The following is a 27,909-nucleotide window of genomic DNA, read 5'->3' on the forward strand; positions in this document are numbered from 1 at the left end:
TTGATTGTTGTTTTATATCAAACAACTTTTATAATACTCATTTTATTGTTATATTTTATAAATTTTAAGGAATATGACAAAAAAGATATTGCAGATTTCGAAGAGGGGGTCTCTGGGAGGAGTTGGGGTACAAAAGGGAAACAAGAATGTGATTTAATTCTATTTACTTAAAAATATGTTTTTAAATGTTAACAAATTCAGACAAATTGAAATCATGTAACTTTTCTCATCATAATGCAATAAAAGTTAAAAAAAGTAAAGCAAAAAAAAATCTCATAAAACCACTAGCAATAAATAATTCCTCATCAATTGTAGAACTAACATTTAATAAATTTTGATTTCATAAAATACTTTCCTGATTCAGTCTAATAAAGATTAACACTCAGAATATTCATGTCCAATGTTTTGTGCAATAATTGTTGTTCCAAGGTGGGGACCTGGGTCTGTCTCTCTCCCCTGGTGGCAGAGGGTGTGCTGCTGAGGCCCAGGTCTCTCTCTCTCCCTTGGTGTCTACCTGTTGCTGCATGGTATGTTAGTTGAAAAGGAGGCAATGTTTAAATGAGTTATTTTATTGTAGGAAGGAGAAAATATGCTGGTCAAGTAGAAAGATAGGAGAGGAAAGAGAGAGAGAGAAAGGAGAGGAAGAAAGCAAGAGAAGAGAACAAAGAGCAAGAGGAGAGAGAGAGCAAGAGAGTGTGAGAGGAAGAGGAAGAATAAGAGAGCAAGAGAGAGGAACAAACAGCAAGAGGGGGTAAGAGAGGGAGTGAGAGAGAGAACAAGAGAGCAAGAGAGAGTAAGAGGAGAAGAGTAAGAATGAGGAAGTAAGAGGAAGAGAGGGAGGAACAAGAGAACAAGAGTAAGAGAGAACAGGAGTGAGGAGGGGACAAACTGCCCCTTTTATTGTATGGGGTGTGGCATGTCTGGCTTGTGGTCAGATGACTGTGTAGGGTCCAGCTAGAATGCTGGGAGCTTGAGGCATTGTCTGCCTGATTGAGCACACATCTCCTGCAGGGGTAGCTGTGAGGGGTTTGGGCTGAAATCTGAGCCATTGGTCTCAGGAGCTATCACCAAACTCCTACCATCCCTTGTGAACAAATTTACTCTGCTCAGTGGGTCTCCGGGGTTCTTGGGTGCCCGATCTACTGGATCCCGGCTGTCAGAACTGCCCACTGCCCCACAAATAATTGCAGGCACAAACCTAAACCTAAAATTAATTTGAAGAGTCATGTGGACTGCATTTCCTGACTATTAAACAAATAAAATATTTCTCTAAATAGAGTTCAAGATTATAATTATTAACTTCCCTATACTTTACATTAACTTGGCAATTCAAAAGATTTCTATTTTTGATGGATTTTAGTTGCAGTTTAAGCTTCATTAACTTTATTGACTTCAGAACTATCCAAGCTGAGAAATATATATTAGCTCAAGATTTTAAGGTTTAAGTGAATGTGTAACTGACTTGAAGGAGAAATTGGGGAGAGTCTTTTAACAGTTTATTGTTTGTAATACTTGAAATAAAAGTTTGTAGTACTTGAAATACAAATCAAAATATAATTGTTATACATATTTTTAATAAATTTGACAATTCTTTTCAACACAAGGTAAGTCAATGTAGACACTTTTAATTTCTTTTAAAAAAGTGATATATCTTATTTTAGAGGAAAATGGCTAGTTAAAAAGGTACATGGGCACGTAGGCTCATGTTCGTCATTATTTTAAGAACATACAATTCAACTTAAAACTTGCTCCTCTAAAATATAGAACTTCCTCCTGTAACAAAAATAAATTAACCTTGTAGTTGAAAAAAAGAGAAATATTTGGCATAGGTCTCTTGAGTGAACTTGATTTGTTTTGACCACACAGAGGAAAGCTCCCTAGAGCCCAACTGACAGGCCGACTCTGAACTTGTTTTGTTCCACAGTGGGTCAGCAGGTGCATGGGAAGATGCTCAAGACAGGACAGCTACGACAACTTACTCCAAAGTAATCAAGATTTAATGAATGACATCAGTAGAACAAGCTCACCAGTTTTTTAATGCCTGGAAAATGGGTGGAAAGCATAGAACAAGTACTTCAATAGGAACAATACAACATGTTATCAAATTCTGAAGGTGAGAAAACATTTTCATGTATACAATAGTTTCCAGGACAGTGAGGACAATACAACATAAGCAGCCTACATAGAAGCCGCTTCACTTTCTGCAATTCTCTTGAGGATTAAACCCAGGCCCCCTTTGGCCACTTGCAGGGGTGTCTTTTCTTCTTTATTCTCAATGTCAATACTTGCTCCTTGGATAACCAGCAATTTTGCTTCTTCCACTCTCTCCTCATCACAGGCTAAGTGTCTGAAATTGGGGATAACAAAGATTAATTAGTCACTACCACTTCTACAAAATGGTTAGAGTTTCCATTCCAAAATGCTTATCACTGGACAGGGGTAATACTGGAAAGTTATTTAATCAGGGAAGGGAACGCAATTGGCATGAGAAAGATTGTAAATTAAAGTTAACTAGAATAGCTCTGCAGTACCAGATCATAAATCATAATCCTGGTCCTATTAAAACAGATAATTAGCTCTTAAATGCTAACCTAAGGCACAACTACCTCTTTCAACAGGGATTAATGGTAATTTACTACAAATACATGATATAATAATAACTCAGGGTTAGAATTTAGAGATGTTTCAATTTATATCCTGCCTCTATAACAAGTCATGTGACTTGAAGAAAAACAATTGAAAACATCTGATCTTGCTTGATCGATGTATCTACATTGACAAATCCTGGTATAATTAGTACTGTTTTACAGTAAAAGGTGTCATAGAGGTTAAAGTTCTCGTTATGATAGGAGAGTTTAACAGTTAACTGCTTGAGGAAAGAAACCAACCTCTGCCAGTCACTGATACAGTTTGACAGGAAACTATTAGGCACTTAACACAGCATTTTATTTAAACCTCATAGTAACCTAGTGAGGGAGAAATTATTAAGATGAGGAAATTATAGGGGAGGAAAGCTAAGTTTCTTAATATTTGTAGTTAATGTAGTTGAAAATGGCAGCATCTATACTGAAGAACAGTATCCACTGAGTCCGAAATTCCAAGGGTCCTATACTATACAATTCCTAGACTATTTCCAGATGAATGAGATTGAGTTATAGAGAAAAAAAGTTAGAATATTCACTTTAAAAATCACATGGGCCTATAAGAAAGATTTTTAAAGAATATGAAAATAATACCTTTCTTGGTCTCTATCAGGTTCCTCCCCTTGGGGGAAGTTTGCAGAAGAGGGGAAGAAAGACTATAGGAGTCAGAGGGGACGGAGGATACCAGAACATGGCCCTCAGAATCAAGAAGCAGGGCACATATGGGCTCCCAGAGACTCAAGTGTCAATTTCAGGGCCTGCAAAGGTCTGTACCAGGCCCTCTGCATACATGCTGTGGTTATTTAGCTTGGGGTTTTTATTGGACTCCTAACAGTGGGAGTGAGTGTGTCTCTGACTCTTTTGCCTGCTTTTGGGACTCTTTCCCTCCTAATGGGTTGCCTTGTCCAGCCTTAATATAAGGGTTTTCACCTTGTCTTAGTAAATCTTGATTTGTCCTGTTTGGCTATTGTCTCATGGATGCCTGCTCTTTTCTGAGGAGGAAATGGAGGTAGGGTGAATCAGGGGGCCAGGAGAGAGAAGAGGTGGTGGGAAGGTGGAGAAGAGGTGGGAGGAGTGAAAGGAGGGGAAACTGCAATTGGGATGTATTGTATGAGAGAAGAATCTATTTTCAATTAAAAAAAATATTGTTTTTAAGTCAGGATCTCCCTATCTGTCCATGGCTATCACAAGAGCCTGCTATTTAGACCAGGCTGCCCTTGAATTCTGTCTGTCTCTTGGCCTTCCAAGAGCTAGCATCGAAAGAATACAACATTATAGCTGGCTGGGTTTGTTTGTTTGTTTGTTTTTGTAAACAAGGTCTTATTATGGAGCCCTGGCTAGCCTGAAATATTGACCAGGCTGGCTCGAACTCATCGAGATCTGCCTTTCTCTGCTTCTCCAGTGCTGGGATCAAAGGTACATGTTACCATGCTCAGCCCCTGAAAACAGTACTTTAAAAAGCTGTCTTAAAGTCAGAGGGAGAAAGGCTGTACCTTATTCTGCACTACAAAAAAGACCCAGAATTTCTGATTCAAAATGGTCATTATTCAACAAAGGAGAAAAATGGGTATGTAAAAAAAAAAATCTATCAAGGTAGAAGTTGGTTTCAAGTCATCCACATCAACAAATTCTATGTGGATTTAAGAGTCTTGGGATTAGAGAAAGCTTTCTAGTTGTGATGAAAATTATAGGCTTGGCTATATAGCAGTTGATAACAACTTCTGATAGCTGAACACTCATGAACAAAGAGACAAACTGAGAAAATATTTTCAACTGATATGGTATAAATCCTATTTTTACTGTGTCAAGAACACTTAAAATTCTGACAAAATGAATGAATTCTTCTAAAAGGGAACAGAAAGACTACAAAAGCTTACATTTTAGGGATTAATACATTTCAAAATCAGTCACAAAAATGTGAATCTTGAACCATGAAATGTACAACATGAGGGTAATTCTGGTGCTGATGGGGCGGTAATAGCCACTGTTAAGACACTGTTGGGAGGGAACAAAGGGACAACTCCTCTGGAAGCAATTTGTCTTGAAATATGTGTATTTGTTGAAACAATCATTCAATTTCTAGGACTCTAAACTAAGCTCACAATCCACAATATGGGCAAAGGTTTTGAAATACATTGGCCAATGTCAATGTGTCATTAGTTAAAATAGTCAAAAGCTCAAAGATGTTTACATAAACAATATCAGGAATGATTACATCATGGCATATCCATAAAGTGAGATTGTAAGTAGCAATCATAAGTGTTTTAAATGAATTTAATGACATTGAAAAATGCTTACAATGTGCTATGAGATTAAAACATAAAATTACTTATATGACCTCAATTTTGCTATTTTATGCTACATATACATAGCTGTATATAAACAAATAGAAGGAAATACTTAAAGATAAATCAGTATTTTTGGGGTGGCAAAATGATATGCAATTCTAATTATTATTATGCTTTGGTATCCTTTCAATTTGCAATTTTTCTCTCAGCATATATTGTATTTATAATCAGAATGAAAACGATTGCTACTTGTCACTTACAGAGGAGTGTTACCCTCAGTATCTTGGATGTTTGTGGATGCTTTGTAGAACAGAAGGATATGAACCATCTTCAAGTTACCCTTGGCTGCTGCACGGTGCATTGCTGTAGCATCATAATGATCCTTAGCATCTGGATTAGCCCCACCTTCAAGTAACATAACAGCAATCTGGAAAGGACAACAAGAAAACAATGCAGAAATCTGTTTTTCTGTTCAGGTTTAAAACTCAAAGGTAACTACCACAGGGAAAGAACCATACCTCATGCCTATTCTTTGAAGCTGCATAATGGAGGGGAGTGCAGCCATTTTGATTGACAGCGTTCACATGTGCACCTTTGCTCAGAAGGGCTTTTACAATCTCATCCCGGCCAGCAGAAGCAGCAATATGAAGAGGAGACCAACCTGCCTGTATATGAGGTGGGTTTTACAAAAGCCAAGGTGAAAAAGGGATGGAAATATGAACATTGACATTTCTTCAAGGTTTAGAGAGTTGTGTGAATAATTTAACAATATTCTCCTCCCACTCAGCACTAAGCATTGTGGAAAATTTGGAAACAAAAATGTACATAAAGGAAAAAATGCACTGGAGTGATGGCTCAGTGGTTAAGAGCACTTATTGCCCCTCCAAAGTACCAGTGTTTGGTTCAGGCCGCTCAGGGGTCTGTAATTCCAGCCTCTGGGGATCTGATGCCCTCTTCTGGCCCCCACTGGCAGCTGCACATAGATGGCATACACTCATATATACACATCAATAACTGCAAAATAAGTCATTAATAAATAGCTGCAATCCTGTAACACGGGTACGGCATATTAGACTGATTCTAATCCATTTTCTCCCATACAATAACTTCAAAGACTAAAAACAGAGTATATGAAGTTCTGTGATGTGTGTTTTCCACAGTTTCTACTTACCATTATATTGTGAGAATTTTTCTGTCATTCTTTGGAATGACAAATTGAATATTAACTTATGAAGTATGTGAACTATGTGCTATTCAATCATTTTTTTCCATAAAATTGTTATTTTCGCATAGATATTACTTCAGTAAATATCTCTGAAAATTAATCTGTACCTATAAAACAGGTTCCATTTTTAGTTTTCTAGAAGTCTTATCTTTTTAAAAGGATTTACTTTTATTTATGTATATAATGCATATAGACCAGAATGGGGTATCAACCCCTCTGGAGCAGGAATTACAGGAAGTTTTGAGCTGCCCAACATGGCTACTGGGACCAAACCTTTGTCTTCTGTAAGAGCAGCAAGCACTCATAATTATTGAAACATCTCTCCAGTTCCTACAAGTCTTATCTTAATCAAACCAATATCATTATAATAAATGTTTCTGTGTAATACATATATACCTAAGCCTTTATTATTCTGGTAATATTTACCAATAATTTCAACATTAAAATGTTTCATCTTTTAGAGTTCATAGTAATAAGCCCTGATCTTTATTCTCACCCTGAATTATAGTTTATTTAGCACTCTAGAAGAATGGCATCATTAATCCCATGCCTATTCACTAAGGTTATATTGTAACTTCTTACTTCTAAACCTTAAAATTTTGTTTATGAGCCTAATATTCAGGCTTCAGTAAATACAAGGCTGGAGTCTAAAGATAACACACAGCTTATCAATGTTGCCTAGTACTCACGTCATCCTTATCATTCACTGGCACTCCAAGCTGCAGCAAGAATTTAACAATTTCTGTGTGACCAGCTGAGCATGCCCAGTGCAATGCTGTTCTGCTGTCCTATATGGGAAACAGGGGAGCAAAGCTGTCAACAGTGTTGAAGAAAAACAGGCAGAAAAAATACTGATGCTGGCAAACCTATAGTAAGAAATGCAGAGCACTAGGTCATCATAGGTAACCTTCAACCATGTTACTTACTAGCATTTGGGAGGCCAAAGTATTAGTAACATGGGGTGAATAACAGCCATGAATATAAGGAGTTCTGGGCAGGATAGTGAAGAAAGCCTTGATTTCAATACATCGGCAGAAATGGAGATTTGCTGTTTACAACACTTATGCACGCCCTTGTGAAGCAGTGCTACTCTTATATGCATCATTTTGACTCCCGCCATTCTACATGGTGACTATTATCCCCCATTTTATACATAAAGAAACTAAGACTACTTCACATAAGCAACTTATCCAGGGTCATGCAAGTTACCATGCTCTGTGCCTATAAAATCTCTATTACCACACAGACTTCAAGTGAGAGGCTCTACAGAGAACATGCGAATGTTCTCTTTGTTTTTGATCTTGCTATGTAGCTGACATTAGCTTGAAATTCTCAATCCTTCTCCTCCTATGTGCTAGTATTACAGGTATATGCCACTATATCTGCTGAACACATGAAGGTTATGGAGAACGAAATGAGAAATGTTTATACAAATAGTTGAGAGTATTTTATGATAACACACCACACAGGATCAGTGGAGTAAAATTATTTCTTTTTAAAGTTAAGAATCATGAAAGAGAGTTCCTATTTGTGCCTATTGCTGTACTTCTTAGTCTGGAGTAATATAAAGTGATGGTTGTATGTTTATATAGTATGTATGTATATGAGAGTGTGTATGAGTGTCAGTGTGTGAATGTATGAGAGTGTATGTGTAAGAAGTGGTCTTGTGTTGAAGTGTGCGTGCGTGCCCAGCATTTAAATGACACTTAGGGAGTTGCCTATTTGGGAGATGCTGTTGGTACCCAGGAAGGGAGCTAGCTGGAAGTCTCATGGCTGTGGACACCTGTGGCCTTCCTTGTCAGTGTCCCCAGACAGCAGTTCAACTGTATGAAAATTTCAAATACACATAAAACAGAGGGAATATGACAGAGATCAAGTGTCTATTACTTAGATTTAATAACAACAAAAACCTTGCCATATTTACTTCTAGATTTTATTACTTGAATTTTCTTTTAAAACGTTTTATTTTACTTTGAATTGTGTGCATGTGGATGGGTTTGTGCATGTGAGCACATGGGCGTGGGGAGGCCAGATGCACCGGATCCCCCTGCAGCTGGAATGACAGGAAGTTGTGAGGAAAGGAAGTATGTGTTCTTAACCACTGAGCCACCTCTTCAGTCCTGCCGAGGTTTCTTTAAAACAGAATCCTAAAGGCCATGACTGTTCACCTCTAATTATTTCAGCACCTAAAAAATAAAAGTACTTTCGTAAAACAAACAAACACACACAAGACCATTATTGGACCTTTTACAGTGACATTCCTTAATGCTTTGTCATGGGAGGCTGGTGGATGGGAGGATCTTGATTGGAAGGACAGCCTGGATTACATAGGGAGATCATATCTTAAATAACAAAAAAATTACATAAAGTAAAAAACATTAACTCACTTAAAACCAATAGTCTCCTATAAGCCCATTTCCAGGTGGTTTAATTCTGGATGTACATAAAGTACATAAATTAATTGCATTTGATTGTTGTATTTAACTTCTTAATCCTGATTAGCTCTCTCTTTTATGTCATTGACTCCTTATTTTTAGTGGATTAAGTCTTAATTCACTATATTAAATTTAAAGCACATCACCAGACCATCACAAAAGCAAACATGGTGAACAGAGGGGAATTCTACTGTTGAGTAATAAAGGAAAATTCCAGAAAAAAAAAAGCCTCTTCGAGTTCTCTTCTTAAAGAGACAACATGGACGTTCTGGAGTATGATGTACTGTCTTACTAATGTTTAACTAACGTTTAATATTGTCTATCAACACAGAAGGCAACCTATAATTTGGAAAGTCACGATAAAAACCTGAGACTTAGTTGGTCTGAATAGAAATACTACCCAATGTCCATTCTCTTTTGTTTGCCTCGGTTCACTCAGCCCAACATGGAACCCCGTTCTTTCTTCACAGTGTATACCACCTCCCCTTCTACACAAAGCCTTTCCCAACTATTCCTAGGGTCTCTTTTCCTTCTATGATCTGAAATGAATATATAAATTTCTTTCTGGGGGAGTTAAAATACATAATAAGACATGTGCCATTATTTCATTTATGCTTGTTCTTTTCAGCTTGATTGAAATTCCCAGCTCCTCTCAAACTTCCTGACATACACAAAAAGGGCACTTGGTTACACGCTGTCCACTGACTAGGATTACAACTAAAGAAAAATCCACCTAACAAGCTTTCTTCACAGGTCTCCATCGCGCTCTTTCTTCCTAACTCAGGAATTTCTGAGAAAAGCCGTGGATGTTCTAGAAATATATGAAATTCAGCAAACTTAGCTTCCCTCTCACGCTCCCGCCCCGCTCCCCAAAGTCTCTGAGGGGCTACAGTTGGACAGGGAGCCTTGTTATAACCCAAGGCTAAAAGAGGGAGGAGTGGGCGGGAGGAGCCTCAGACCAAGTTAGGACCCGGAAGCCAGGTAGGGCTTCGTTGACACCCGTTGCTAGGCGACAAGCCCTCCGGCTACTTTACCTGATCAGTTCTAGTAGCCAGAGATTTATCAGCCAAAATGCTCTCCTTCAACTCATCCAGCTTCCCGTTGTAGGCCAGGTTACAGATCATTATGTTAGACACACATCCCTCCATTTCGCCTTCCTAAGACCTCCGCGGAAACTCAAGCCACGCCCACTCGCACTTCCTGTTCCGGCGACCAATCAAAGAGCTAGAAGTTATCCAATCACTGGTCTCTTTTTTCCTCTTGCCCCGCCCATATCCTGGGGCTTCTGGGAGTTGTAGTTTGAAAGCAGATACAGGCATGGAGGCTTCTTTGGAAGCTACTCAGTTCCGGGTTCTAGCAATGTGGAACTACAAGTCCCAGAACCCTTAGAGAAAGCAGTAGTCAAGTTGCCGGTGGAATTGGCCCAGGATGACAGCTGGAGAATGGAGTCAGGTAATGGGAGCGGCTTCTGGTAGTACTTTGTGAAAAAGCTAGGGTGGGTGGTCTTTGGTGGGCCAGTAAGCTGTCCACGTGAAATGGAAACTGTAGCAGGGCAAGAGAGTTCTGGGATCCTACAGATCTTGTCCCTCGGGGCCCTCACTTGCAGTGGCAGGCGGAAGGGACAGTAGTTGGAGCAGAGTACTACCACTGAGCTTGAACCACTGACTGTAGTTACCCTCCCCCTCCCTGCCACTGTCCAAGGAGTGGAAAGAAGCAAAGGCTAGTTACTTTGGCATTCTGGCGGAGTGGCATCAGAGTAAGGCTCTGCCACAGCACAGGTTATACATGACACCATGCAGAGGTGATGTGCCAGAATGATGCTAAAGACAGGGTGTGATGCCATAGGAGCCACTCAATACCCAAGAGACCTCAGTGAGTAACGGCGGTCACCTTAGGGATACCAGGGTATGATGTTGTCACTTTAATAACATGGTTGTGGCAATTATATCGAGATTTTGCTAGATTGTTAAGCTAACAATGTGAATGTTTGAAAAGGGTAATTTCCAAATAGTGCTGCAGCAGAAGAGATGCAAGGCTTATCTTTTATAGAACATTTCAAAAAAGACATTAGAAAAAATGTTAAGCATATACTTTTTAAAGTGACTGGTTATGTTTGTCTCCTTTGTTACGGTATAGAACAGGGCTTAGAAAACTTTTTGTATAGTGTCAGATCATAGATATTTTGGGTTTTGCAGGGCAGATGATTAAACCAAGTCTAGAAGACAAGTTATGACAAATGTTAATTGATGAAATTTGGGATATAATAATAGTGGAATATATGTTTATATAATGCTTTTAGCTTTTAAAAATTTTATGTGAATGTGTTTTCTGCCTACATGTGTGTCTGTACACCATATGAATGTTGAATCCCCTGAGATCTGATTTACAGACAGTTGTGGGTTGTCATGTGTGTACTGAGAATTGAACCCAGGTCTTTTGGAAGAGCAACCAGTGCTTTAACCCCTGAGCAATCTTTCCAGCCCCCAGGGAAATATATTTTTAACACAGAAATACTAATAAGAACAGAATTCTTTGAAGGAAGTACTGTTTTGCTTAATTGATGTTTCAAGTTACTATTTTCTATCATCAAAATTGATTCCAAATGTTCTTTAGTTAATGAGATTTTTATCTATCTTAATCTATAGAAAACTTTGAAAATATCTTTTCATGCAGAAAGTTACTTCCAAATATTGATAATCCATGGACATATTGTTTTAAATACTAATTTTTTTATTGCATCTTGTTGATTATGTGTGGCCCGATTCAGCTTCTTGAGTATTGATATTATAGAACCTCTGTCTCTATCTGTCTCTGTCTCTCTCTGTCTCTTCTCCTTTCTTCTCCCTCTCTCCGTGTGTGTGTGTGTGTGTGTGTGTGTGTGTGTGTGTGTGTGTGTGTGTGTGTACATACATTACATGATGCCTGACATGAGTGTGGAAGTCAGAGAACAACTATTGGGAGTTGATTCTCCCCTTCAAGCATGTGGGGCCTGGGGATTTACCACAGGATATAGGGCTTACTTATGGAACCATCTGGAAAGCCATAAATTCTGATTTTGATTTAAATAAATATAATAATTTTTTCCAGAAAGATTTTTTCCAGAAATGTTTGAAGTTGCAAACTCCAGTGCAGTGACTCTCACCTTTAATCCCAGTTCTTTGGAAGCAGAGGCATGTGGGTCTTCGAGTTTGAGGCCAGCCTGATCTAAATAGCAAGTTCTAGGAGAGCCAGGGCTACATATAGCAAGACTCTGTCTCAAAACAAATGTTGCAAAAATAGTACAGAATTCCTACATATTCTCCACCCAGTTTCACCTTTTCTCCCTATTGTAACAATTTGATTGTGATAACTTCCATACCATAAAATTCACCTGGACCTAGGGATGCCCAGTCATAGAGCATTTGACTCACATGCAGAAGGCCTTACGTTCAATCCTCAGCACCAAAACAAAACTAAATAAGATATACCTATTTAGATATGTAGTTGATTATTAGTAAGTTCTCAGGTTCATGTAGCTATCATAACAAATCAGTTGTAGAATGTAGAATGTAGTTTTGATCCTCCCAGGAAGACCTCATGCCCATTCACTGTTAATCTTTATCTCCTGCCTAGGCAGCCGCTAATGTATTCTTTGTCTATATAAAATTGCCCATTCTGAACATTACACTTAAATGAAATCATGTAATATGTGGTTTTTGAGTCTGGTTTCTTGCACTCACCCTGATTGTTTTGAGACTTCACCATATTGTTGAACATGTAAGTGCTTACTTTTGTTGCCTAATAATATTATACCTTATGGTAATACATTTTTTGGGTATCTACTCACCAATTGATAGAAATTTAGTGTTTTTCTCTAGTTGTTGGCTATTATGACTAATGCTGCTTAGAACATTAATGTCCCCATCTTTATGTGAACATTTGTTTTCTTCTTATGTTGTAGTTACCTGAAAGTGGAATTCCTGGGTAATAGGACAATTTATGTTTAATGTTTTAAGAAATTACAAAACTTTTTTGCAAAGCAGCAGAAGCATTCTGCACATGAGGCTTCTTGTTGCAACACATCCTCGTGCATATTTGTTATCGACTGGGCTCTTCTTGTTATTTCAGAATCTTTTTATGAGGCCTAGGGTGGTTTTAAACTCACAAGCTTCCTGCTTCAGCCTCCCAAATGCTGGAATTTTTGCTGTGTGTCTTGCCCTTTACAATTATAGCTGTATAAATTGGTATGAAATAATATATTATAATTCCAACATTTATTTCCATAAGGAGTGGCTAGGGGTAGTAAACATGTTTTTAAGTACTTATAAGCTCTTGGTGTCTCTTTTATACACATGGACCTGCGTCTGTGTTTTTTTTTTTTTTTCATTTTAAAATTGGGTTGTTACTTAATTGATGAGTTGTAACAATTATTTCCATAGTCTAAATCCAAATCCCTGTCAGGTATATAATGTGCAAATACTTACCCACAATGCATAGTCTCTCTTTCCCCCTTTTGCTTTGTTTTATTTTTGCTTATGTTATTTTGGTTTTTGAGACATGGTTCCACTATGTATCCCAAGATAGTCTCAAACTTGCGATTCTCCTGCTTCTGCCTTCCAAGTTGCTATTACAGGGTGTGCCATGGTGCTCTGCTTTTGTGTTGTCCTGATGGTATGTGTTTTGAAGGGAGAAGTTTTGATTTTTTTCCAAACCAAGTTATCATTCTATAGTTCAGTCTGGTCCACAACTCACTGTCTAGCCCAGGCTTAGAATTCCCCTGCTTCAAGCTCCCACATGTTGCTATTCCTGGAGTCAGTCATCAGGCCTCACTCACATTTTGATATTTGACAAATTTAAATATATTCATTTTTTCCTCTTTTTTTTTTTCTGTGTTATACCTAGCTAAGACTGTCAAATGTAAGATTTCAGTGAGTTTCTTTTCTCATGTTTTTCTCTGGAAATTTTGTTTTCTCTTTTGCATTTAAGTCTCGGATTCATTTCGAGTCAGCTAAGATCACTCCTTTTCACATGTGCCAGTGGCATTTGTTGAGTTGGCATTTTAATGCACTCTTCTATTGTGATCACAATGGATAAGCACACTTTAGTCTATTTTAATTGACTGTCCTCCCATACTTTGTTCCAGGCTCATTAATTTACCTGAGGGCAGTGTCCCATCGAAGACAATGGGAATCACATGGTGTTTGTCTCTATAGAAGCCTTTGGCTTGTGACAGTTTCTCAGATTTTGTTTGTTTTGATGATCTTGGTAGTTTTGAAATGCACTTGTTAGGGATGTTGTAGTTTTTAAAAGGTCTACTTTTCTTACGATTGGACTGGGGTACAGAGGCATAGGATTTTAACTGAACATTTTGTTGCTTAATATATTTGCCTTGGGAGATGCTATGACTCTGCAGGTTAAGCCCTTCTAACAGAAGATTAGGTGAAAGATCCTCAACTGCACAGGGAAATGGGTCTTGGACTACAGAAATAATCTTTCCACTTGTCTTAAAGGTCCAAATCTACAGCTGCAATTGCAGCATGAACGGAAAAAAATATATGTTGTAAATTTGTGTGTGACTGGAAATACTGTTTCCATTTTAACTTTTCTTACAAGGCAGCTATATGATGGTATAATTTGTATACAATAAATCTCATTGTGTTCAGGTATTAAATCAATTTCAATGTACTTGGCTATAAATACATACTGTTGTGTAACCAACACCAAAGTCAAGATATGTAACATTCCACACTTCCCCTAAATTCTCACATGCTCCTTTGTGGTTGCTCCTATTCCCCAGTCACTGTTCTTAATAACTACTACTTGATTTTTTTCTTGTAATTTTTCTAAGCACACAATTTAATGATTATCAGGATTTACAGAGTTATGTTACTATCACCAAAAGCTTGTTTTAAATACCTACAGTTCCTAAAAAGGAAGCTTTGTGTCTATTGTCAGCCATTCTTCTTTTCGCTGCCCTTGCACACACATTAGTCTATAGGCTTTTATTTTATGAGAATCAACACAAGTAAGAAAATAAAAATATGTGGTCTTTTTTGGCTTGCTGTTTTCACTTAATATAAACATTTTAAAATGTATACAAATCATAGATCATCACTGCATTCACTTTTGTGATTGAATGATAGTCTATTTTATAGCAGTAACATACTTTGTTTATTCTTTCATCAGTTGATGGCCACCTGGCTTATTACTACCTTTCATTTCTTCTAAATATGGCTGCTATACTTTGTGTTTAAGTTTCCGTTCAAGCATGTACTTTTATTTCTCTTGTATACATATTTCGGAATGGAATTTCTGGATCCATTAAACTCCATTTAACACTTTTTGGAAGTGGCAGGCTCTCCCAAAGTGGTTCACTATTTTATCTTCTTACAATAACACATTTGAATTAAAACTTTTCTACAATCAGCTATACTTATCAATATCTGTCTTTTTATTGTGGCCAGTATAGTGTGTATGAAGTAGCATTCCATTCTTTTGATTTGTCCCAGGATAAGAAGTATATAAAGTATTCTAGCCTCCATAATAGCTCAAATGGTATTAGGCATTAAGATGACTTTACTCCAGTTTTCACATAGAATTTTGTTTTATACCTTCAGGTTGGATTAAGACAAATTATCAAGTTGACAGCAAAAGCTAATTTACCAAGCCAGTCAGGGTTCAGCAATTGTAGTTTAAGGTGGTTTTCATCCTGTTTCAAAATATTAAAGTCATTTTTATTTTGCTTTCCACAAAAAGACAAGATGGACTAAACTTAGCCTTGTAGCTACAGTTTGCTAGTGACAAGTACAGTAGTAAACATGCCCTACATGCAGGAGGTGATCTATCAATATTTATCGAGTTTATTGTGAAGGTAGAGTAGGCCTGTTGCATTCACAAAGGGATTAGTATTCTGAAATTTCATCATAATAATTCACCAAGGAATGCCATGTAATTGCTAGAAATGGCTTAGAAAAAAAAAGCAGCGCCCAATATATCTCATACTGAGTGATTTGTGTGCCTATTCTTTTATAGAAAGTATAATGTGTTTTATTTTACTTGGTAGATGTGGTGGTTAGCTTTGAATTTTGAGTTCCTTGACACAAATGGAAAGCTCCTTCTGTAAGTCTTGGAAGATAGATGATAAATAGATCTCACAAGAAAAGGTTGTTTCTCTCGTGGTGCTGGCCCCAAATTATGGAGGAACAATGCAATTACTGTTTATGCCCATCTTGGGACAAAGGGGCCCTTTTAGGGTCTGACTTCTTTGCTACTCATGTGATTGGGTGTTTCCTATTGCCTCCCTGCTGGTCACATAGATTCTAGGTCCTAGAACAAGCAAATTAGCCTTCCAGACTTAAAGCATATAATTAGCATGTAAAGAACATAAGTATCAGATACTATGTCTCAGGCAAATCCATATAATAATCCTTTGAGAAAGGTACAAATAGCCTTCAGGCCTTGCGTTTTTTTTAAGTGAAATTTTAAACAAACAAACAAACAAAAGCAGGATGGTAGAAGTAAAATAGCCTAGTAAAAATTGGAACTGACATACACATTCATGCTCCTGTAACATACTGCTAAATATTGCTGAAGATAGAGCTATGTGTAAATGCAAACCCCAAATAATGCAATAGCAATTCCTGTCAGAGGGCATTGGACTGTACCTGCGTGACTGTGGGGTAATGGCATGATTTTTGTGGGGCACAGCAGAACTCTTTGTATCTATACTGTTCGGCTGTGGTGCTGCTAGCCACGCAGGGCTAGTATCAGATGAGATCGGATACATTCAGGTATAGCCATAGACCACAACACAATATCAACACTCGGGGAAATTAATATTGGAATGTTGCAGTTAGGATAGGAAATGTCCTTCTACCAAAAGGTTCATGGATTGATGGCTTGATCCCTCTTTGTCAGCCCTGTTGAAGGGTGATTGGATCATGAGAATGAATTCATTAGATGAGTTCGTACTGAATGAATTGTTAGGAAGTGGGGCCTGGTTAGAGGAAATAAGTCACAGAGACGTATGCTTTTGGAAGCCTTATCTCTGCCTCTTCCTGTTTATCCTTTTGCTTTCTGGTTGCTATGAGGTGAGAATCTTTCCTCTGTTGTGTCCTTTCACATGGATCTCACATGATCACATGGATTTCACATGATCTCATCTTTCATCTTTCACATAGATTTCACATGATCTCACAAGGGTCTCACCTTAGGCCCTTAACAATAGAGCTTGCCAATCATGAGCTGAAACCTCTGAAATTGAGAGCCAAGGTCAACTTCTTCCTTTCTGTTGTTTCTCTCATGTGTGTGAATGGCTTCAAGGTGTGTGTGTATGGGGGGGGGGGATTAATGTATGTGTGCATTCATATGTGTGGTGTATGTGTATCCACATGTTCATATGCATGCCTGTGTATGTCTGTGTGAAGGCCAGAGGTCAATGTCAGTGGCTTTCTTAGTTTCTCCCTCCACCCCCTGAGTTTTTTGAAACAACGTATCTTGTTGGCCTGGAGCTCATGAGTTTGGCTAGGCTGGCAGGCCACTGAGTTACAGGGATCTGTCTGACTCCTTAGCACTGGGATGACAGGTTCCGGGAATCACCAAGCCCAGCTTTTTAGGTGGGTGCTGAGGAATCTAAATTCAGGTCCTAATGCTTGCTTGACTGAGCCATCTCTCCAACTACTCCATGTTATTTCCACATATGTAGATTTGTTTAACTACTACTACAACCAGGAATTATTCTGTCAATATAAAATTTTCTCCTATACTTCCTTTTTCTAGTTGTAGTAACACTTATTCGCAACATGCATATCCCCTGACAGCTGCTAATTTTTCTCATTTTCTGTCATTGTATCTGAATGTTATATATTTTGAGATGTATTTTTTTTAACTTCTCTTGAGACTTTCCTTTTAGCTAATGGCTTATTTAGAGGTAAGATGCTTAATTTCTAATTGTTTGGAAATCTTTTCTTTGGTCCCATTGTTGTCAGAGGTATATTCTGCATAATTTCAAATATTTCTAATTTGTTCATATATGCTTTATGACTCAGGATAGGAACTTTCTGTGTGAACGTCTCTTGGGGACTTGAAATATATATATTCTGCTCTTATTATGTAGAGTCTTCTATGTATCCAAATTATATATTGTTGGTTTATTATGTCATTCATATTTTTTTGCCAAATCTTAGAGGTTTTATGATAATTAGCTTTATTTTGTCATTCCACAATGTTTGTATATGTCAAAACATTTTATACCATAAATGTAAAGCATATGTGCCTGTCAATTTAAAAATAAATTACTTTTTAAAATGTGGGATTTTTTTTAACCAGTTATATTTTGTGTGTTTCTTAAACACCACACTGTTTTTCTTCTCCATCTAGAACTCTAATTGCATGGATATTTAATTTACTTTTATGGTCCCATATGTCCCTGAATTTCTGTTCACTTTTTGCCAATTTTTTTCATTGCTCATATTGAATCTTATTTATCTTCCTATTATTCATTTCCCTGACCTACCTCCATCATCTTATTTTGTTCTATTGAGACCATTCAATGAGTCTTCAATTTTGGTTATTTTATTTCTCCATTCTAAAAAAAAGTTTTAGCCAGGAGGTGATGGTGCCTGGTTTACAGAGTTCCTCCTAGGACAGCCAGGGTTACACAGAGGAACCCTGTTTCAAAACAAAAAAGTTGCTTCTTTTTTTGTGCCTTTCATTTCTGTACTGAGACTTTCCATTTTTAAAAATTGTTTCTGCGGTGTTGAGAATTGCTCCTCTGAAGCATTTTAAGATGGGTGCTTTAAAAATTGTTGTTGAAATAATTACAATACTTATGTCATCTCTATGTTGGTTTCTGTTAAATGCCTTTTCTCACTCAAGTTGTTATGTTCCTAGTTCTTTATATCATGAATACTTTTCGATTGTATCCTTAAATCATTATGTGGTGACTCTGGATCTTATTTCATTCTCCTGTCTTAACAAATCTACTTTCATACCACTATAGTGAGGAGAAGACAGGGATAGGAGTTAAGTTCTCCCCTTCATGATCTGTTTATACTCAGTGTAGGATTAGGGATGCCGTTATTACAAGGCACGGGTGAAATTTAAGGCCTCCACTGACACTACACTGATATTAGGAGGAAGGTCTCCACTACCATTATATACTGGAGGATTCATTGATGCCTGGCATGGATGAAAGTATTAGATCGTCATTCTGTCTTTCTAAAACTACTCCAGGGAGATGGGTAAGGTGGTATGTAACTAAAGCCAGATGAAGGTAAAAGTCTAGGCAGCCCGCATTGTTGATGAGGATTGGGGTTAAATTTCTATTGTATTTGACTGGATAATTATTGTCTAATAAAAGTTTTCTTTATAGGTTGTCACTTTCCTGTTCTTTTGGCTGGAGATAGCTGGCTTTTTGGAATGACATGTGTTGTGTGTATGTGCCTGCATGGCTGAGCTGATGACTACTCTGTCACAAGGTTCAGCATGTATTACTAAAGCAGCAAACCCATGGAAGTCATGTCCATGTTATTACTTAGGCCCTAAGGCCCCTAGCAACCAGAATACCTTGCCCTTTCTACCTTGCAGAGATTTCAGAGAGATGGATATACTTATTTACGATACCTTGTGGTTTTAGCTGTTTTTAATAAGAGGAACAGGGAAAGGCGAATCTACTCCATGTTTTATTGGAATCAGAATACGTAAGTGGTTGCTTAAAGAAAACACTGATGTGTTAGTTATAGTCTCTCTCCCAGTGAAAAGTTAAGAGTAGATAAAATCACTCTGACCCTCATTCCTAGTCCCTGACACACAAGTCTGTTTTGTTCCAACTAGCTTGAATGCTTAGATCTTTAGATCTCTCACATAAGGAAGAAAAAGTGGTCTTTGTCTTTTTATGATATATACATTCTACATATGTGCATACACACACAGTTTGAGCATCAAGAGTTTCTAATATTTTAAGCACCCTGACTAGAACTCTCTTTATTTAAAAAAAACTTCTCTCTCCTGACTTGACTTATAGTCCTTGGATTTTTATGAGATACAGTCTCACTCTATTGTCCAAGCTGGCCTAGAACTTATGACAGTCCTGTCTCAGCCTTCTAAGTGCTGGGATTATTGGCATGGGCCATGAAAACTGAATCCTTTGATTTCTTAAAGTAGATCAGTGGCTCTCAACCTTCTTAATGCTACTACCCTTTAATACAGTTCCTCATGTTGTGGTGACCAAACCATAAAATTATTTTTGTTGGCCTACATAATTTATTTTGCTACTGTTATGGATCATAATGTAAATGTTTTTCTTCTGATGGCCATAGAAGGCCCCTGTGAAAGGGTCCTCTGACCCTCAAAGGGGTTGCGACCCACAGGTTGAGAATACTGTAGAAGATGGGCTATAATTTAATCACTTTTTTGAGTAAGATCATAATTATGACTCTCAATTTTTATGTAGTTCTATGAAATCATGACATTCTGAGGTACATTTAATTTTTTTTGTTTGCTTTTATACTAAATTGGTCCAATGTTTGTGCAAGGTCTTTCTATGTTTGCATATGTGTACATATTTGAAGTTGGTTTGCGCATGTGTGTGTGTGTGTGTGTGTGTGTGTGTGTGTGTGTAGGCCTGAGGTCAATATTGGTTATCCTTACTCAATGGCTCTCCACCTTTATTTTTTCAGACAAGGTCTCTAACTGAATTTGAAGCTCCCAGATTTGGCTAGACTGTCTGGCAAGTGAGATATAGGAATCCATCTCTGCTCTCCCTAAGGCTGAGGTTATAGACAAATGCCACTCCGCTTGACTTTTAACATGAGTTCGGAGGATCAAAACTAAGGTCGTTATGGTATGTGTTAGGCACTTTACCGACAGAGCCATTTCTCTAGACCCACACTTAGATTTTATGATTTTTTTTTAACTCTTGGTCCCTTTCGCTGTTTTCAACATACAGTTGCAAAATTATTCCCCATCTCTTACCTAGATAGCTCAACAATAAGCTACTTCAGTGTCTGAAGGGGATCTGGGATGGTCTAGATTCACTGTCTCTGGGCCATTTCCTTTGGTTATCTGCAATCTTCACTTCATTATGGGACTGAGAAGTAAGTCACCAGGAACACAAGCCCCCAGGGCTCCTGTAACCAGTTTACCCTATTTTTTTCTTTTTTTCAGCTTCCTCCTCCTACAGGGCTATCCAATTGGGGGTTGTCTGATAGGGCTGTTGAAAAGAGCAAATGGTGACAAGAGATGTTCTGAGGTAATTCTAGCCTGTATCACTTCCTTTCCTCACAGAGAGAAACTCTAAAATGTGAAATAAGAAAAGACATATTGTATTTGAGACACTGAAAAAGAACACTTGGGGTGCTGACAAAGAGTACAGAGTGAGAAATGTTTTTAAATTGCATTAGAGAGGTCATGGTAGGTAGCAAAGAATAGAAATAAGAATGGCCTTCAGGGCCATTATAGTCGAATTCAGACTGCAAGGTTCTCTCTGGCACTGTGTTACTGCATGGGTAGTGTGGAAACAGTTCAAAGTTTGTGTGTGAAATTAATATAATAGTTGTTACATGGCTAAAGAAATATCTAAAACTCATAAATGGGGAAAACAAGCAAGGAAGTTATTAACTGCATTCCCTTTTATGCATCCATTTTTAGTATTTATGATGGAATTGTTTCAACATCTCAGACATGTTAAATTTTGAGTATTGCTGACCCCAACTCAACTGAAATGCAAGGTATTTGTACCAAATTCTGAAATCTAAGTTCAGTTTCCATGGACCACACCCAGATACAAGGATTTAGTTTGAGCATTTTATAATTTCTTCAACATTAAGTGATAGAGCACTTTCATATTAGTTTTCTTATTAGATGTTCACTGCAGAACCATGGGAGTTAGGAGGATTATCAACACTTTATGGAACAGTAATCTCAAAATTTCTAAGGGTGGCCCAAGAGGACATGACTATAAGAGGCAGACCAAAAATAGAATCTAGCTCTTTGGTTTCCTGGGTCAACATTCAAGTCAGTCTACTCTATTTTCTTTCTGTAAGATTTAGGGAGCAAATTTGTTTAATATATATGCTTTAGCACTTTAAAATTCTAAAGACTTTGTTTCAGTAGGAATTGATTTATAAATTGGATAGCCACAAGAGGTTTCATGCCACAGAGTGGCATGAAAGGTTGTAAGACAAAGTCAATGTTTGACTGTAATGGAAAGCCCCTGGAGATTAGTGATAGTTTCTCATTAGTAAATTCCCTTAGTGATTTGGTTAAAATTAAATTTCATTTTCCTGTTTATACTGTTGGAGCCTGGTTTGCTGAGATAGGAATAAAAAACACCAGAGCCTTAGCTCTATATACTTTTTGCGCATGTGTATATATGGGTGTACGTGTGTGTGAGTATACATGTGTGTGTGCTCTTGTGTATGGAGCTAGAGGACAACCTTAGGGACCATCTTCAAACACACTGTTTGCCTCCTTTGAGACAAGGTCTTTCACTGACTGGGTACTCACTAACTAGACAAAAGAGGCTGGCCAGATCTCTAGGGATCTTCCTTCCAAAGGTGGGATTACAAATGGAATTACTATGCACGGTACTTTTTCATGTAGGTTTGAGGTATCAAACTCAGGTCCTCTTGTTTGCAAGGCTACATGCTTGACTGATGGAGCCATCTCATAGCCCCTCCTACCAGCATTTTATTAAAGAACAAATTCAATACATTTTCCCTGATAAAGGACCAAGTGATGCTCTGATAGGAAAATATGCAATAAAGTATGGTTTCACAGTCAAATTATGTCTACACATATATCTAGGGTTTTAAAATGATATAAATAGAAAGATGTCAAAATTAGATTTATAAATAACATCTGAAGTTCCTAAGTACTTGCATTTAGATTTGATGTATGTAAGAGGATAGAATAAGTTAATTATATTTTAATTTCTGAAATTGATAAAGAATATTAATATAATTTTTATGTCTATTACTAGTATGTTTTGGAAGTAAATCTAATATAGAAACAGCATTTTCTTATAAAGTCATATAAAGACTAAGGGACAACTTTTATGTGAATGTATAGATTTTTATTTTTTTCCTTTTATTGAAAACAGATACTTTTCTCAGATAATATATCCTGATTACAGTTCCTCCTCCCTCTACTCTTCTCTACCTTCCCTCCCATCCCGATCCACTCCCTTTCTGTTTCTCCTTAGAAAAGAACATACTTCTAAAAGATAACAAGAAATCATAACAAAATAAAAGCAGAAATCATCATATTGAAGTTGTACAAGGCAAATCAACAGAAGGAAAAGAGCCCCAAGAAAGGGCATTAGATTCAGAGTTCGCACTCATCTACAAACGCAGGAGTCCTATAAAAACATTAAACTGAAAGCTATAATAAATATGCATAGGACGTGGTGCAGGCCCATGCTGGCCCTGTGCTTACTGCTTCAGTCCCTGGGAGTCCATATGAGCACTGCTCAGTTGATTCAGAGGGAATCGTTCTTGGTGTCCTCTATCCCCTCTGGCTCTTACACTCTTTACACCTCTTCTTCCATGGGTTTCCTGATTTATGGTGGGAGGGATTTTATGGAGACATTTCACTTAGAACTGAGTGTTTCAAGGTATGTCTGCCTGTCTATCAGTCTGTCTGTCTCTTTTTCTGTGTCTCTTTTGTGTCTCTGTCTCTGGGTAATGCCTAGCTGTGGTCTCTGTGTCTGTTTATGCAGCAGGAAGCTTCTCTGATGGTGGCTGGATAAGGCACTGATCTATGAGTACAGCAGAATAGCATTAGGAGTCATTGTACTGTTACTTTTTTTTAAAAAAAAGACAAGTAGTATTTAGTTTTACCCTAGGACTCTGGGATCTAGCTTTTGGTCATTTAAGCAGTGTTGGGTATGCATTCCATCTTGTGGAGTGGGCATAAAGTCAAATCAGACATTGGTTGGTGACTTCTACAAGTTCTGTGTCACCATTGCCCTAGCATATTTTGTAAGCAGGACAAATTGTAGATCAAAGAGTTTGTTATTTTTGTTTCTCTTTTGATAACCTGAAGAGTTCCTTCCCCTTCCAAAGACACTAGAAGATGAGGTGAAAGTTCTATGTAGTCACCAGCTCTAGCTCTTTATATCCAGTGAGTTATGTGTGTGTTTCCTTCAGCAATGGGGCTGCCAGTGTGTGGAGCACAACCTATTGTCTTGGCAACAGCCTGGATTGGGGATTTCCATAGGACCCCTTTGGCCAATGAGTCAACTGGATGCAACCCAGTCCTGGTACTGGAAGCTTACTTTGGTGACAAGAGATGGACAGTTAAGGCTTTATCTCTCCTATTATTTTGAGACTTTATTAGAATTGCCTTCATATATATTTTAGGAAGTCTCCACTGCACTGGGTTTCAATACCACACTTCAAATGTCTCAGTATTTTTTAAAGCAATCTCGCTATGTAGCCAAGTCTTTCCTGGAACTTGCTTTGTAAACCAGGATATCCTTGAAATTATGATGTAACCCAGTTTATGCCTGAATTTGTGGTAATCTTGACTCAGTCTCTCAGGTGCTGGGACTGTAGGTATGTACCACATTAAGTACAAAAATCTTAAATGTATAGATCAATTAAAATTTATGTTTTTAAATACCACAAAAATCAAGATATAGTCATTTCCAGCCACTTAGGGAATTCTTTTTTCTCTTCCTGGTGAATACCTTCTGTTTTTGATTTCTATAATATATTCATTTTGCTTCAGTTAAGCTTTATTTAAGTAGAATCCTCCTGTACTTACTCTATTGTACCCGGTTTCTTTTGCTTAACATTATATCTTTCATATCTTGATTTTTCATTGCTGTGCAATATTCTCATGTATGATAGACCACATTTTAAAGTTCATTCCTTTGTTGATGGATTTTTATTTATTTCTAAGTTTATGATATTATAAATTAAAGCTGTTGTAAACACTTTAAAGTGTATTTTTCGTTGACAAAAGCCTTGACTTCTTGGAACTAAATCTAAAAGTGGAATTGTTCTGGTATATTTAATTAAACATTATTTTAGTAATGTCTGAAAGAATTTTTGTCTGGACGTCTTATAAGAAGACAGACTTTTTGAAGAATCATAGTTAAAGATGGAAATTTGCCATGCTTTCTTTAGGAGTTTGAGATTCTCTTCCTTGCAGATTTTAAGAACATTTCTTTTTTTGGCCAATGACCTGAGTCTTTCATGCTTGTGGGTAGATATTTATTTTCCTGGTGTCTGGTACATACTGTGCACATTAGGAATAAGGAGCCATTTGCTTCCAAGCTCCATCTTTTTTGGTATAGGGTCAAATTGTCTTTTCTTGGGCAACATGGTTCAAATAATAATAAAATAACAGTTAAACCAAGTTTATTTTATAGAACTTTGCCTTGGGATCAACTTGGAATGCATCTTTAGTTTTGAAAGTAAGGCACACTTGTGATTTTATGTAATATCCAAACTTGCCTTTGGCAACTTACCTTTACATTATTTCAATGGTAAAGAATTTTTAAACATCATATGTCTGCTGGCAACATTTTCTAATGAAGTGTTATGTTGAAAGGGTATTGGGGAAAATTCCTGTGGTCTGGGAGAAGGTGGAAGTGGTTGTAAATGAGCATAAAACTGGGAAAGTGCTCCAAAAGAGGAAAAGCGTTTCTGGAAAACACTCTACTTCTGAGGTGGTCTAACACTTAGCTTGCTACCAGAGGGACCAGGGGGAGACCACCCTTAACCATTTTTACGACACCATCTTTAAAAACAAACAAACAACCCCACCACACATGTCTTTGCCTCACTGTCTTTGTTTTCTTAACAGCATTTAATCAGTGGTGAATAGTAGAAAAAAAATGACATGGAGATTTTTGAATGGGCGATGACTTGATATACTACTACTGTAATTTTTTAAATTTTGGTATGTAGTTACAGAGGTCTTAGAAATCCGTCAGAGGGTCCATAAAGCCTGAGTAAAGTCCAAAAATCCTTAGTAAAGTTGCCGAGGTCAGCATCTTCTGGTGCTGAGTGTTTCCAATAGCCTCAACACTTGCCAGTCTTTGCAGGATGTCACTGTTAGTGTTTCCCTCTCCCTCACCCTATCTCTTACCCCCCCACCCCACCTCTCTCCATTTCTTTTTCATTTCCTTTGCCCTAAGAGCTGTCACTGTTTGGTTCATCTCTCTCTCTCTCTCTCTCTCTCTCTCTCTCTCTCTCTCTGTGTGTGTGTGTGTGTGTGTGTTGTATGTAAGGTGTCGATGTTTGTATTGTTGTGTTCAGGTGGTGGGTGTATACATGAGTATGAGTATGCATGTATATGGAGGTCAGAGGTTGGTGTTTGGTGTCTACCCCCAATCAGTCTCCACTTTATTTATTGAGTCTCCCACTGAATCTGAACTTCACCAGTTTGCTAATTTGGCTTGCGAGTGAGTTCCAGAGATCTGTCTACCATGCCCAGCACTGGAATTACATGAGCATGCCACCGCACCCAGATTTTATGTATGTGCTGCACATCTGAACTCAGGATCTCAGGCTTGTGCAACCAATATTTCACTAATGGGAAAGCTCCCTCTGGCCCTGGTTCACATTTCTTTATCCTCTAACATCTTTTCCTTGCCCAATTTGATGAAGTCTTCTTTCCTTTACTGCCATCTTTCTTTTCAAAGTTTCCTCTAAGTCCCAAACTGGCTTATACAAACTACATTTATGCATCAGTTGGTCCTAGTTTGTTTTCCTCATCATTACTGTATGCAAGTTAACTTTTTATTTCTCATACCAGAAGGTATGCTTTATTTCCAGGGTTTAATCTAGGACCGATCACTTGGTAGGTACTAATTAAAGGTTAACATTGATGTTTAGATGAATGTATTAACCAGATTAATTTTTTTGACATAGGCTTTCATACAGTGGAGGGTGACCTCAAGCTCTATATATAGGCAAGACTGACCAAATTCCTAATCCTTCTGATTCAATCTCCTAAGTGTAAACTGGGATTATAGGCATTTACTACTATATCTGGCCTTTTAGACCTTTAGTGTGCCTTAGTATTTGGTAAACATTTGATTAACCTTAGGTATGGTTCTTGTAAAGCATTATGACCAAAGCTACAGGGGTCAGATGATCACTACATGACCAGAGATTTTAGAGTTCATTTTAATACAGAGATACATTTGCTATATTTAATACACAAGATGTCCACAAATAGCAGTAATCTAAAATACAAAGGGCTCAGTGCCATAAAGCAGATATAAGTAAAGTGAGTTTAGAAGGGAGAGCTTTCCCCAATTTCTTGTTGAGAAAAGTAATGGGGAAAACCAGAAAGTAGCATTTGAGACAAGAAATTAAGGACAAGTAAGACAGGAATAAGCAAAGATGGGAATCTCTCATGTATCATTCAGTTTGTCTGTGGCCAAAGAGAGCAGATACTATGAAGTAGTAATGAGCAATATGAAGCAACTGGAATTGTGGGAAGTACTCCTGTTAGAGAAGCATTAAATACTAAGCGATGAGTTTGTGTTTGTTTCCTCTCAGGTGGCATAGCCTGAGAAGACTGGGACATTTTTTAAAGCTTAGTGACATTAGCAGAGATCCTTTAATGTTAACCTGTCAGTGAACTACCTTAGAGCATACTTAGAAAACCATTATAGTCAATTTCTATAGAGAATAGTATAGAAAACCCCATGGTCTCTTGCTCTTTGACCTTTCCTTTCCTTTTCTTTCCTTTCCCTTTCTTTTCTTCTTTCTTTCTTCCTTCCTTCCTCCCTTTCTTTCTTTCTTTCTTTCTTTCTTTCTTTCTTTCTTTCTTTCTTTCTTTCTTTCTTTCTTTCTTCTTTTTTGAGACAGGGTTTCTCTGTGTAGCCCTAGCTGTCCTAGAACTCACTCTGTAGACCAGGCTGGCCTCGAACTCAGAAATCCGCCTGCCTCTGCCTCCCAAGTGCTGGGATTAAAGGTGAGCGCCACCACTGTCTGGCAAATGGCAGTTCAGACAGCTGTGACCCATCAGGCAGTAGCTGGGATTTGAACTGGGGTCCTTTGGATCCACAGTCAGTGATCTTGCCTGCTAAGCCATGGTTCCAGTACCTTTTCACATCATTCCGTTTGCAGTGAAAACTTTCATGAAGTAACAGATCACATAACCAATACAGTTGAAAAAGTGAAAACTGAAGTTTAAAAGGGCAAGAAACAGGCTGAGCGGTGGTGGCGCACACCTTTAATCCCAGCATTTGGGAGGCAGAGGCAGGTGGATTTCTGAGTTTGAGGCCAGCCTGGTCTATAGAGTATGTTCCAGGACAGACAGGGCTATACAGAGACTATACAGAGAAACCCTGTCTCAGAAAACCAAAAAAAAAA

General features: G+C 37.8%; 2 protein-coding genes across 3 annotated transcripts in view; one reads left to right on the forward strand and one right to left on the reverse strand.

The window, feature by feature from the left end:
- Nucleotides 1–1,484: 1,484 nt before the first annotated feature.
- Nucleotides 1,485–9,830, reverse strand: Psmd10 (proteasome 26S subunit, non-ATPase 10). 2 transcript variants are annotated; one of them, XM_031368772.1, is made up of 5 exons: nucleotides 9,625–9,830; nucleotides 6,845–6,943; nucleotides 5,449–5,595; nucleotides 5,191–5,357; nucleotides 1,485–2,347 (listed from the first exon to the last, which is right to left on the reverse strand). In XM_031368772.1, the coding sequence occupies exons 1-5, from the start codon at nucleotides 9,736–9,738 to the stop codon at nucleotides 2,179–2,181; spliced, it is 696 nt and encodes a 231-aa protein (XP_031224632.1). In that variant the 5' UTR covers nucleotides 9,739–9,830; the 3' UTR covers nucleotides 1,485–2,178. The 2 variants fall into 2 exon arrangements, with proteins under 2 accessions (XP_031224632.1, XP_031224639.1); XM_031368779.1 differs by having other exon boundaries at nucleotides 5,270–5,357; nucleotides 9,625–9,793.
- A 47-nt stretch (nucleotides 9,831–9,877) lies between these two features.
- Nucleotides 9,878–27,909, forward strand: part of Atg4a (autophagy related 4A cysteine peptidase) — a 50,153-nt gene continuing 32,121 nt past the window's right edge. The window contains exon 1 of the mRNA XM_031368782.1: nucleotides 9,878–10,042. Within this exon, the coding sequence (XP_031224642.1) occupies nucleotides 10,033–10,042 (10 nt within the window). The 5' untranslated portion in view covers nucleotides 9,878–10,032. The remainder of the gene's footprint in view (nucleotides 10,043–27,909) is intronic.

Source organism: Mastomys coucha, chromosome X (assembly GCF_008632895.1).
Source record: "Mastomys coucha isolate ucsf_1 chromosome X, UCSF_Mcou_1, whole genome shotgun sequence".
Lineage (NCBI taxonomy): Eukaryota > Metazoa > Chordata > Mammalia > Rodentia > Muridae > Mastomys > Mastomys coucha.

Bases quoted from the DNA above. Each gene is read 5' to 3' on its own strand.
- Psmd10 (XM_031368772.1), bottom strand. From the start codon at position 9,738: ATGGAGGGATGTGTGTCTAACATAATGATCTGTAACCTGGCCTACAAC. The intron at 6,944-9,624 runs GTAAAGTAGCCG...TTTCCCATATAG, and splicing joins TGGCTACTAGAACTGATCAG to GACAGCAGAACAGCATTGCA. The intron at 2,348-5,190 runs GTAAGTGACAAG...CCCCAATTTCAG, and splicing joins ACTGAGGGTAACACTCCTCT to ACACTTAGCCTGTGATGAGG.